This window comes from Apiospora marii (assembly GCF_038362585.1).
Source record: "Apiospora marii strain CBS 49790 chromosome Unknown utg000002l_segment0_segment0, whole genome shotgun sequence".
Lineage (NCBI taxonomy): Eukaryota > Fungi > Ascomycota > Sordariomycetes > Amphisphaeriales > Apiosporaceae > Apiospora > Apiospora marii.
Window position 1 is genome coordinate 3,508,570 of NW_027117373.1, and position 12,532 is coordinate 3,521,101.

General features: G+C 54.3%; 6 protein-coding genes across 6 annotated transcripts; 2 read left to right on the forward strand and 4 right to left on the reverse strand.

Moving 5' to 3' along the window:
* Positions 1–392: 392 nt before the first annotated feature.
* On the reverse strand, positions 393–971 carry PG985_002778 (uncharacterized protein; the record flags this gene model as incomplete). The annotated part of the gene is made up of 1 exon (XM_066822547.1): positions 393–971. One exon carries the CDS (start codon positions 969–971, stop codon positions 393–395), a length of 579 nt encoding a protein of 192 aa, XP_066689979.1.
* A 702-nt stretch (positions 972–1,673) lies between these two features.
* Positions 1,674–2,246, reverse strand: PG985_002779 (uncharacterized protein; the record flags this gene model as incomplete). The annotated part of the gene is made up of 3 exons (XM_066822548.1): positions 1,674–1,754; positions 1,849–2,084; positions 2,180–2,246. 3 exons carry the CDS (start codon positions 2,244–2,246, stop codon positions 1,674–1,676), a joined length of 384 nt encoding a protein of 127 aa, XP_066689980.1.
* A 1,300-nt stretch (positions 2,247–3,546) lies between these two features.
* On the forward strand, positions 3,547–7,134 carry PG985_002780 (uncharacterized protein; the record flags this gene model as incomplete). The annotated part of the gene is made up of 12 exons (XM_066822549.1): positions 3,547–3,678; positions 3,740–4,081; positions 4,160–4,374; positions 4,441–4,504; positions 4,564–4,620; positions 4,682–4,908; positions 4,993–6,075; positions 6,141–6,247; positions 6,307–6,412; positions 6,481–6,568; positions 6,634–6,899; positions 7,023–7,134. The coding sequence occupies 12 exons, from the start codon at positions 3,547–3,549 to the stop codon at positions 7,132–7,134; spliced, it is 2,799 nt and encodes a 932-aa protein (XP_066689981.1).
* A 206-nt stretch (positions 7,135–7,340) lies between these two features.
* PG985_002781 (uncharacterized protein) lies at positions 7,341–8,397 on the reverse strand (the record flags this gene model as incomplete). The annotated part of the gene is made up of 4 exons (XM_066822550.1): positions 7,341–7,945; positions 7,999–8,080; positions 8,145–8,262; positions 8,327–8,397. The coding sequence occupies 4 exons, from the start codon at positions 8,395–8,397 to the stop codon at positions 7,341–7,343; spliced, it is 876 nt and encodes a 291-aa protein (XP_066689982.1).
* Positions 8,398–9,011: 614 nt separating this feature from the next.
* PG985_002782 (uncharacterized protein) lies at positions 9,012–10,227 on the reverse strand (the record flags this gene model as incomplete). Its single annotated transcript, XM_066822551.1, has 2 exons — positions 9,012–9,506; positions 9,922–10,227. 2 exons carry the CDS (start codon positions 10,225–10,227, stop codon positions 9,012–9,014), a joined length of 801 nt encoding a protein of 266 aa, XP_066689983.1.
* Positions 10,228–10,632: 405 nt separating this feature from the next.
* On the forward strand, positions 10,633–11,764 carry PG985_002783 (uncharacterized protein; the record flags this gene model as incomplete). Its single annotated transcript, XM_066822552.1, has 2 exons — positions 10,633–11,029; positions 11,076–11,764. 2 exons carry the CDS (start codon positions 10,633–10,635, stop codon positions 11,762–11,764), a joined length of 1,086 nt encoding a protein of 361 aa, XP_066689984.1.
* Positions 11,765–12,532: the final 768 nt, after the last annotated feature.

Sequence of the window (12,532 nt, forward strand, 5' to 3'; positions counted from 1 at the left end):
GAGAAAAACGCCGTGGCTTACTACTCATGAAAGGCCCTTTATTCCGGTGCCGATCTTAAGCTCGCCGGAGCCCGAGTCCCTGGTCTAACTGTGCCGAAGAGTTGGGACGTTGGGTTCGCCGCTAAGCATGGGTGGTTTTTATGGATACGATCAAGTGGGCATTGCTTACTTTTACCAAAGTTCTATTCAGCTTCTGGTTGTGTACGCTACTTCTACTTCATGAAGCCCGGATCATTCTGACTTCCGAATGTGTCTACGTCTCACCTTGTTGACCTCTTGTAAGGGAGACAACGATCATCTGTCTCCCGCAGAGACTTGGCTGGCACCTGGCTCGGCAGCATGACTTACCTAGCACTTTGATAGCAGGTGCCTCGGCTCCTTGATATCACATCCTAAGAGATGCAATCGGGAACTCGCCCAATCAGAATCTCCATGTTCATACCGTACCCCTGGGCGTCAAACGCCAACAAAATTGCGCCCCAATCTCTGTCAGCATTTCCGGTGAGCCGTGGCAGAATGGCCTGTGGCACGAGCATGGTGGCTTTATAGAAGGATCCCGGCCTGGCGGCCACGAGCTGGTCGGTGGCGGCGTCCGTAACCACGAAGGTGATGTCCCGCACGGCATCTGCGACTCTCTTCCAGCACGGGGAGACGAGTTTGACGGTTTGCCGGCCAGTGCGGGCTGGATCCTCAACGAGTAGGCTGACCAGAAACCCAGGCATGGGCTTCGGAAGCGCAATACACCGTTGATTCGCATCAGTATAGTCGCAGCTGTGCGGAAATACCTCACCTTCCTGCTCTCCAGCAGGTGGGGAGGCTGGGATAAGATACACAACCGAGTCGAAGGTAAAGTCGCTGTGCTGTCCATGGACATCCAGCGAATCTTGAGCGATGGGGCTATCAGTATTGCACGCGTCGTCGCCCAGACGAGGCTTGCGGAGGAAAAGGGTCAGTGGTAGACAGGTAGCCATTGTGGTGGATGGTGATCACTAAGGTGTGCTGGGGGAAGATTTATTGCTGGGTGTCGCTGTGTATTATACCAAGAACATGCCCGCAACACCGCTAATGATAGTGAGCAGCGTCGATGCTTATCAACTCGTCAGTCACGCAACTCCCTGAAGGTCACAATTGGTATGATCGCCAGCAACAACAAAAGAACCAAACACAATAGCCCATTGTTTCGCTGCATATCCCCTGTTTGCCCAACAATTCCATTGTTGGTTAATGGAAACTTAGCCATGAACACTACTTTATATCCAGCTCGCCCCCCTAGCTGTTTTGTCAGGCCTCAAAACACTTACTTTATCCTGGTTTGCCAAACAGATCTTCCACGGCGTCAATGAATGAAACCAACTGCAATAGTCTAGTCCATGCTCCTGGCGGCATGCTGTCGTGCCTAGCGACTAGGACTCTAGTTCAAGTCATAATGTCCTGCAACACCTCTGCGGAGGTTTGCTTAAGCTGCTCTACATGGACATACACTTAGGTGAAGACGGGCTGAAACTTGGATTGGATGTCGAAACGGATCAATTCAGTCTCTATTAAGTTTATGGCAAACAAAGTCCTTGTTCCGCCAGACCATATCAAAGTCCTTTGAACACCCATTCACCCAAACGCCACAATGATTATCTTTGTATCCGCATCTCCGGCAATGCTCCAACGATAAGCGTCCCTTACTCGCAGGTCTTGACCTCATAGCTGACCGTCTGGTTGCCGGTCGCGACGACCTTGGGCTTGAAGTCCAGGTAGACGAGCTGAACAGGAGGTATTAGCTTTGGTTTCCATACACTGGCTGGCAGGCAGACACGTCGTGGCAGGAGTCAACCAATTGGTGATGGGGACACTCACCTCGCCCTTCTCGGGGGTCCAGTCGCCGTTGGTGTCGCGGTAGTAGACGAGCTCGCCGGAGCCGGCGTCGCGGACCTCGGCGGTGGTGTGGGTCAGGGTGCCCTCGGTGCTCCACTCGATCTTGTAGCAGGTCGACTTGGAGACGGTGAAGGGCTTGGAGCAGCGGATGTTGCCGTCCTTGTCGATGCACTTCTCGACCGCGTAATCCATGACCTCGCCCTTGGCGACGCTCGATGCTGTGTGGCCAAACCGGGTTAGCATGTCTGTCGGTGTCCCGCACAACAAGTCCAGACGCTGTAACGTCAAGGAGGGAGAGGGAATGAGTACGTACGCTCGGTGAGCAGGCCAGCCATGGCCAGGCCGGCGGTGAGAACGTTCTGGGCATCGGGGATATACATGATGAGTAGTTGGAATATGTAGAAGTCAAAGAATTGATGGAATGTGTCTCAAAAGTCGGAATTGTTGATGCTTTTTGTTGGTGAACTTATGGCAAAATGGACGTCGGCCGCTCTCGTTCGAGTTTCATGTGTTGCCAGGCATCCGGGTGCGCCACAGGTACGTCATGGAAAGTCAGCAACGTCATTGCGGTGACGCTGCACGGTTGAATCCAATCGAGCCTTCCTCAAGGACCAAAACTGTCGCTTCTTTTTACTGGTATGTGCAGTCAATTACTCACGTTTTCGATGGGCGATTTGAAGAATCGCATACGGTTTCAACGAATGCCTCACATCTCGATATCCTTCCAAGTCATCAACTTGGCCAATAAGATTTGATGGTGGTGCTTGGCCCCCAACAATCGCGATGATGCCCGCCATAAACTGGAGGCGCGTCACGTGATTAATAAAGCACCCTCAGGTCGCTGTGCATACGCCGAGGAGGCCGCCGACGGGATGCACTACCTAATAATAGAACCGGCTTGCGTTCCTGAAACTCCCGCAGGAATCTTCCTGGTGCCTGGGTCTCTTGGCAGCGTATAATTGATGGAATTTGAAAGCCAAGACCGCCGCTCGTTGATCGCCTGTCGCAGTCGGCCGATGCCAGCCACCAAGCAGGGGTCTAGGAGGGAAATACTACGCTGCAGAGGAGTTGGAACGGCGCTGGCCAATAGGGAAGATGGGACATATGAATCCCGCAGGTCGGTCGGTCGGCGAAGCTTACGGACACGATAAGACTCTGCATCGCAACCCCATCGGGAGGTGTGCATTGTCACGCGTGCATTTCGACAATCGACCCGCAACGGGAAGGTATCTCAGGGGCAACTGGCCACAACCGACAGCCATCGCTTAAGCGAAGTTGTGTATTCATTGCCAATCCGATGTCGCTTACTTTTTATATTAACCGCTCATCAAGTATCAGCTCGACGGCTTACGAGCCGATGAACCGCGCCCCCTTCGTGATGTTACTACCGAGGTAATTACTGGTGTGCAGCTGAGGAGCCACGCATTTGCTGATCAATTCGCATGACTTCCATGCCATCGAGACAACATCGCAGCCCACCCGAACCTGGCAAATACGCAAAGTCAACTCGTTATGGAAGGTGCCACGATAACTCATATTCTTCCGTTGTGCAGTCGACTTAGCGCCGACGATAGAACCAGATATTAGAGCTGTGTTTATGTAGATATATCTCGATGAGTCGCCCATGGGTCACGATTTGGACATTGGCAGTCTGTTCCGAGCATACATTAATTCGATCAAATGCTTTTATTACCTTACCTTTCGATATTTCTGGGCAGCTCTGTTGCTGCGGCGCAAAGGGGTTTCAGCGCTGATATTTCGAATGGAACCCGCCCCCTTGCCCCCAAGAGATTTATCTTGCAAGCTAAAAATGTAAGGATCTTGCTTCGTCTAATCGCGCATTCGGAACAGCAAACTGACACGCTGTGACCAGGGAGTAAGCGTCAAAACGCTCGCCGCCAACGTCGAGTCGGCCGGCGTCAAGGTGACGAAAAGTTTTGATGCGGGCGTTTTCCACGGCCTGAGCGTTGAGGCTGCCGCGGACAGCGCCCACACGTTGCAGCAGATGTTCGTAGACGTGTCCAAGGCATGGCCGATCGGGCGCATCAGACTGGCTCCGTCGGAACCCCTGATTAGGTTCTCGGACGATGCCGCCGCGGCCAACTACTCGGTGCACAAGTGGACGGGAGTCGACAAGGCGCACGCCTTCGGGATCTTCGGAAAGGGGGTTACGGTGGCCATTGTGGATACGGGGACAGACTATACTCATCCCGCTGTAAGCCGAGAGCCCCAGCTGTGCCGGTGCGATATTACACGCATAACGTGACTGACATATGTACTTGAAACGGGGCAGCTTGGCGGTGGGTTCGGTCCGGGCTTCAAAGTGGCTGGAGGTTACGATCTAGTTGGGAATGGCGGTACGTATTCACCCATTGCTCTGCTGCAGAAGCTAATACGGCGCCTACAAGACTGGCCAGCATCGCCCAAGGAGCCTGATAACGATCCCCTTGACCAAACAATAGGTCACGGGACTCACGTGGCAGGAGTACTTGCCGGAAAGAGCGACTGGTGCGTAGTTCTGAATGACAAGAGTAATTATGTCACGCAACTCCCATTTGACTCGTCACACTACAGGTATACTGGTGTTGCCCCTGAGGCAACCATTCTTTCATACAAGGTCTTTTCGGAAGGTGGCGACGTAAGTCATCGCTACAGTCCGTCATAACCCACGTCAATCATATTAATGCGATGTAACAGAGGTCTGTGGACGACGACACTCTAGTTGAGGCATTTCTAATGGCATATGAGGCAGGAGTAAGCATGATAGCTCCGGCTTGCTACGCTGGATATAATCGCTGATTGGTTTTATGACTAGGCCGACATCATCACTGCTAGTATCGGAGGCACGAGCGGATGGTCTGATGGCCCGTGGGCCGTAGTGGCATCGCGACTCGTTGATCAAGGGGTCGTGGTCACGATATCGGCCGGCAATGAAGGAGACTACGGGCCCTTCTACGCAAGCAACGGTGCGTCCGGGAAAAACGTACTGGCAGTCGCCTCGATCGACTCCAGCACTGTTCCAGCGCTGCCGTTCCAAGTCATGTGAGTTAATAGGGTTGGGGTTGTGCGAATATCTGGGGGATGTGTATTACGATCATCGCAGTAGAGGTTAACCTTGTCGCACAGGCTCAATCTGGATGGGGCTTCCAATGTTTCGACTTCAGCATATCTACCTGCTAGCACTCGTGCCCCAAGCGAGCCCTACTTGCTGCCATGGACGCCGATCCTCCCCATCATGGTCGATATTTGCTCTCCGCTGCCTAGCAACACGTCCGACTTGTCAAAGGTCGTCGTCCTGGCTCGCCTGGGAAATTGCACCGTCCCCAAACAGCAGAGGAATCTGGAAGACTTCGACGCCGACATGGTCCTGCTCTACGCGGACGACCAGCCCATCCAGACCCTGTTCGGCAGCCCCACCTCCACCGTCGCCATGATCGAGGCCAAAGCGGCCCACGCCATCCTCGAGACGGTGCGCGCGGGCGGCAACGCGACGGCCCAGTTCGAGGACGAGTCGGACACGGGCCGTGTCGTGGGCGCCTACAACTCGGCCGGCGGTGTCCCGAGCTACTTCTCCACCTGGGGCCCGACCTACGAGCTCCATCTCAAGCCCGACATCGCCGCCCCCGGGCGCGACATCTACAGCACCTACCCCGGCGGCGGCTGGGCCACCCTGAGCGGCACCAGCATGGCGTGCCCGTACGTCGCCGGCGTCGCGGCGCTCTACATCGGCCAGCACGGTGGGCGCCGCCAACACGGGCCCGGCTTCGCCAAGACGCTCGTCGACCGCATCATCTCCAGCGGTGGAGCCGTCGCTTGGTCCGTCCTCGACCCGTTGCCACCCGGGGGAAACGGGCATCCCGCGCCTCCTATCATGATGTCGGCGTGGGCGCCTGTGGCGCAGGTCGGGGCGGGCATGATCAACGCCGCCAAGATTCTCAACTACACGACGTCGCTGTCGTTTGACAAGATGGAGCTGAACGACACGGCGCACTTCAAGGGTGATCACCAGGTAGACATTACGAATGGCGGATCCGAGCCCGTCACGTACCGCTTCAATTTGCAGCCCTGGGCTGGCGTTGATGCGCAGGCGCCTGATTATGAGGATTACATTGTGGAGTCGCACAGCTTGGAGCCCAAGGAGATCATCCCGAGCGTCAGGTTCCCGTCGGGCGAGTTTAGTATTCCGCCTGGGCAATCTCGGACAGCGAAGTGAGTGCAGTCTAGAAGCAAATTGTTATTGGATTAGCTTAGGGACTAACGTTCGTAAATACCAGATTCGACTTCACCTACCCAGATTACGACACAGCGAAGCTGGGACTGTACAGTGGAAAGATACTGATATCCGGCAGCAACAAAGAGGAGTTGTCCGTCCCGTATTTAGGTTAGTTTTATGAACTGATGGCCAGATGACTGTGCTGCTAATATGACTTGTTCAAACAGGTATGGCGGCAGACCTTCAGACTCACTATCGCCAGAACATGTTCCCAGGGAGCAGCCCCGAGCACCTCGGTGGTGTTGACAGGCTACCGTTGCCAGAGTTCCACACGTATGCTTGGTCCACCTTCTTGCAAATGACTACCCTGACTACAAAGCGGAAACTGATGCAGATAACAGGTACGACTTCAACCTCAGTGAGAACGCCCAGAATTTCCCCAAGCTCAAAGTGGATCTGAGCTACGGTTCGCAAGAGTTGCGATGGGACGTAAGTTAAGCCACCATGTTTTGGCTGTCAAAAACAGACACTGACTGCGTGCCTGTTCACTCTAGATCTTCGAAAAGGGATGGCATGAAGACAACTGGCAGTACCCGCCCGCTCTCGGGCAGACGGATGGCTACATCGGCTCCGCCGCCGTCTATGCGCACTCGGGTCAGAGCCTGGCCTTCGACCCGGCCTCCGAGGACAAGGAGGACACGGTCCCGCTGCCCATGTTCTACTTGATTCGTGGCGATATGCCCACCTACCACGATACCTACAGCCTTTGGTGGTTTGGCAAGCTGGCCAACGGGTCGTACATTGCGCCTGGTGATTATTAGTAAGTTATATACCACCTTCTTTCATATCTCATTTGTCTTTACTCTGCTATCATAGCTCCTTATGCATTGGGAAAAGCCCCGACTCGCGCAGACGATGAATACTGATGATCTGTTTTCTATAGTTGGCGTGTCGCGGCTCTCATTCCGTTCGCAGAACCATCACACTCGGACAATTGGGACGTTTGGGATATGGACGGTGTCCCATACGTTACCGTCTTGCCATACTCGCCATGAGGCTATTCGTGGCCTGGATATGGGTGAAATGTTGATATATGTACCAATTTTGGAACGACCCAGGGGTTGAAATGAACAGCTTGAGAGTTCTCTTAATCTCTAAAAACGTTCAACCCAAACTGGCGTACTAGATAGTCATGTTGAGGTAGAAATACTAGATATCATGTGTCGTAATAGAAGCAGTTGAAAAGATATGCATCCTCGTCTCAAAGCGGATGTAGCGTCGCCTTGTCGCGCTCCCACGCCGACCACCTCCCATCCCAGTCCTCCGTCGACGGCGCTAAAGGCGGCGCCCTCATGCTCACGCACGCTCTGCACAGCGAGTAAGCCCTGCTCATGGTGGAAATCATGGTGTGCGAGTGGTGCTCGTCATCAGGCTTCTGCCGCAAACAAGCGGAGCAGACTTCGGGGTACGTGATGTGCATGAACTCGCCGCTGCGGATCATGGTGGTGAGCACGTCGGCCGCCAGCTCGGGGATCTCGTCGAGGAGCTCGATGAACTGCGGGCACCGGAAGAAGCGGAACCGCGTCTCGTGGACAAAGGTCCTCATCAGCCCGCGGAAGGCGTCGCCGGCCACGGTGGTCTGGCCGTAGGCGGCGCGGAGATCGTACAGGATCTCGTCGATGTTGTCGATGTCCCGCTTCCAGAACTGGTTCTGCAGGGGGGCGCATTTCTGGGTGTTGTACTGGCGGAACTGGGCCACCGCGCACTCCTGCAGTTTCGGGAGGGCGAAGAAGTCGGCGAGATCGTAGAACCGGATGCAGATGTCGATCAGGGGAGCTTCTCCCCTTTTGGTATCGAAGTCGATAACTTCTCGATAATCAGGCATATCCATGGTATACAGGGATGCATGCGGAACGTACCTCCAATGTAGATATACTCAAGCATCAATTCAACGTCCCCGGCGTCGAATTCCTGAATTACAATCTCTTGGGTATGAGCTTCCTAGATAAGTCTATGATTAATACACACCGCCATCCGAGATTTCAACTTGATCCCGCCCTCTCACCCTGAAGTCACCACGAAGAGCTTTATTGAACCACTCGCAGCGTGAGGATAGAATGTTGCGATGGAGGTTCCACTCTCGCCCGCCGCAGACCACTTTTAGGTCTGAGAAGGCACCCGTCCTGAATAAACTGTATGCGAGCTGTTAGATACCAACAATCGCAATCTAATGGATCTCTTTCGTACCTTTCATCAGAGTTTGCCACACCATTGTGGGTTTCGCCGGTGCTTTCCTGTTGGAACATGGGCATTCTCATGACGGACACCTGGTTCTTATGATGTATTGCGTGTCAATGTTAAGAGCCCCTGAGCTCAGGAAGTTGAACCGCGAGGAAATGCGGGGGTCTCAACCAACTGTGCGGAACAACACAGCTGGAAAAAGATATCATAGGAGGAGAAAGTGGACGGAAAATATGATTGGACATGCATGTTTTAGGCATCAACAGTGTCAGCCCCCTCCTCGGTGTAACCTGGAAAAAGGCTGGCTCCCCGAGCTAGATGGACCAATCAAACTTCATCGCTGGCGCCGACGACGCGTGTGGTGTATACACAACTCAACTTAAGGGGCTAAGTAAGACCAGTACTGCATATATATCCACGTCTCTGCCTTCTGTGAAGACTTCTGATGTACTTGACTATATTCTCGTCTTTGCCGGTTTGCTCATACCAGACCGTTAACAGGCCGCCGCACGATGGCAATGATTATGCACCTGAAAACATCATCCAGTCAGATAGCGACCGGGATACGTGAAATAGATTCCATCTAACTATGCAGTGATGCCATGGTATCATCTAAAAAGGGCAGTCAACACGTGATGCCCCAACCCAGATGTATGCTGACACCATGTGAAGCAGGTACCTGTTCCTCCGTCTATCGAGAGCGTGCCATCGTATAGGCTCGACGCTTAGCATACTCCCAGGTGGCCTGTCGGAGGCGGCGGCTCGTGACCATGAGACGGGTCCGGACCATCTCCTCCTTGAGGTCTGCAGCGTCTCTCATGGCGAGTTCAGCTTGCTCTTTGATGAGCACGTTGCGGTATTTCTGAGCTCGTCGGTGCTGCTTCTTGAGAGTGCGGAAGAGTCTCAGCCATATGCGGATGGTAAGTCGATCCGGACCAATGCAAGCATTGACGAGCATGGCACGCCGCTTGCGCGTCTCGATGTCCTTGTCAGCATCGCCAGTCTCGTTGTTGTTCTGGGCGCCCTGATCAACGGCCAGGGGGACTTTGACGTCGAAGAGGTGACGGTCGACGATGGCAGTAACGCTGATGAGGCAGATGAGGCGAGGGGAGGCGGGAGGAAGTGCGCGAGGAGAGATGTGGAGAGATTTGGACGAAGTGTGTTGGTTTAGTGAGAGATATGGCGACTAACGGAATGTTAGGTAGTAATAACTGTAAGTGGTGTCAGTAAGTACTTCGTTCTGGGAGACAAAGGTCGATTGTTTGTAGCTGCTTCCTAGGTCCCCTATTGTGTTTTACCGCCCTTCACCAACTCTTCACCTTTACACTTCAACCCTCTCACTTACTACATTTCCCCCTTCTCCCAATTCACCTTTTCCTCACAGGTACATATTCCTTTACTCTTCTCGACATTGAATGCTGCTGTTAACCTTGACCTACACTTCACCTTTACACGCCCGACGCAGCCCATTTCTGGTGGTATAAATACCACCTAAATTCCCACTTCCATCTCTTCCTTTCCCCAAACCCACTACCTACCACTTTCCGTGGGCACCAAATTCAACTCCTACTTCCAGCATCCACTTGTCTTCAACTGCTCACCTCTGATCCAGACCGATCACTACACCTCGTGACCAGCATGGCCGACGACGATGTGCCGGAGCTGCCCCGCGTGGCCTTCACAGACCTGACGCAGTCATTCCTTGATGACAAGAATGCGCGTGGCTTGGACATGTTCGAGATGCCGGTGGCGACATCCCCGCGCCCCGACCCTTCGCTTGAGGATGATGAGCAGGTGATGGCCGTGTACCGTAACAGCCTTTGCGGCGAATACGTGGGCGGCATGTTTGCCGGGCTGGGTGAGTTCCGACCGGCAGTGCATGGCTCCTCGACAGCTGTTGGTAGCATGATGCGGCTCACGCCACCCAGTTTGATACCCTTTCCTCTGACCGACGCAGTGCGCACCTTAGACAAGGCCGTGACTACCAATGGCCACGGTCATCTTCTTGACTCCCCGTTCATCCCGTACTGGCTATGGTGTACGAAAGAGGGCCAAGCATGGATCAGCAAGCTCATCAACCGCGACCGTATCTCTGCGCTAGAGATAGAGGAGATCAAGCAACAGCACGAGGAGGAAATCGACGCCCAGCGCATGCCTAGCGCGCCCGAGGTCCTCTGCTCCAAGGTCATGGGCGCTACACCACCCCCGCTACTTCGTGGCGAGGCCCTCGTCCAGTCCCTGCGTAATGAGCCCTCGGCCATCAGCTACCGCACAAGATTGGCGAGAGACTGAACGATCCTCTGGCTCCATCCATGGCCGAGTACCTCGTATACTTTGTGGTCTGTGTAGTGCGCTCCGTGACGGTCGGCACCGTGCTCATCCTCGACCCTCTGGAATTCGCCATGTCCGCCAAGGAGTGCGACAAGCGATCGCGCACACGCACCGGCGGCCTGCCCCCGATCATCGAAGAAGGCACAGTCATGTCCCAAATGTATGTGGCTATTGTCGACTGTAACCCCCCGAAATGTGTCGGTCGACTCCTGACATCCGACCTCCAGGCGGCCGGCCAGCTCCTGGACGTCAAGGCCCTACGCCACGCCATCATCTTGCCCATATCGATGAGAGCGCCATCATGGCAGGACGATGCCCTCGAGGTCTTCGAAGGCCCCGCGCCTGACAGAGCGCAATGGGAAACCCTCGAGCAGCGGCGTCAGGATCTACCAGTTTCATACGACCCGCGAGCTGTCTCTGCCAGCCGGCGCTACTACAGACGAGGACGATTATGAGGACATGGACTCTGAGCCGAACACGAGGGACAGAATCGCCGCGTTGGATGCGGAGCTCGAGGACATCCAAAAGTCCATTTCCGCCACACTGGATCAACGAGACCTATGCAAACAGGGCCTGGTAGAAGATGGAGGGCATGACGAAGTGGGACCGGCAGACGCGGTGCGCCTGGTCGAGGAGGAGCTCGAGGAGCTGTACAAGAGGAAGTTTGAGTTGCAGGCTAGACGCGACAGAATCGTCCGGGAGCACCCGTATGGGCGCTTCGTTGATGGCATGGGCGCGCGCGATGACGATCGCTACGAGTACATGAGCCCCGCGGAGAAGGACTACCTGAGCCCCACGGAGAAGAACCGCAAGCGCGTGTGGGACATTCTCCTGGCCGACGAGAACCTGGGACCTCACGAGAAGAGGCTGAAGTCAGTCAATATGGCGCCCCATTGGTATAAGAAGGGCGACTCCGCCACGCTTGCGGCTCACCTCGGTCGCGCTTGCGACATCTCCCCCGACAGCCTGCGCAAAGGCGGCGACCTCTTGTTCGAAGCCGAGACGATCGAGAAGTCCCAAGCCGGGACGATCGAGAAGTACCAAGCCTCGCGGCATGCCAAGCTCCAGTTCAACCTCAACGAAGCCCCTTGGGCTGTTATCAACCGCACCTAAATGGTGCACCGCACCGGCATTTGTGTGAGATAGGACCTCACTCCACGAATACGAGTTGTGGGGACATGATGATACGAGGACATGAGCACAAGACATAGAGATACCCCAAGGTGGACAGCGATCATATGCATAAGGAGGTGTCAAAAGGAGTTTACTAGGGTTTCATTTAATTTTCGGCGTTAGGAGGGAAACATCAATTCATGAGGAGACACCATGTTCATAGACGACCGATGAAAGTCACAGAAAACACATAAAAAAACCAGTCCGGGGGCATTCGCTCTGCCTGACAATAAATTGCTGAAAAAAAAAAAAAAAAAAAAAAAAAAAGATACTGCGTCTTGTCTCACCTGCTGCGTGCTATCACCGCCATCCAACAGAAAATCAAGAACTGACCTACATATTTAGACGTAACATGCCCGGAAGCCACAGCACGCTCTCCTCGAGACCTGTTTAACCTGAGTGGCAAGAAGTCTGCTACCTCCGACGCCTACATCATTGTAAACACGACTGACACGTTCCGACCTACGCTCTTGACATGCCGGTGGTGAAAAGGGCGCGCTTCCGGCACACGGCTATACCTTGCTCCTCGGAGTGCAAGAATACAAACTGCGAGCCATGGCAAGTATGTGATGCATGCCAGATTCTGCATGCCATGCAGACCGTGAAGCCTATAACCCACAAGGAATACTATGGCAACGGAATAGACATCATCCACCTCGACGGTGGTGGGTGGAAATCTCTCAAAGTGTCATTCGAGGACACACTGAA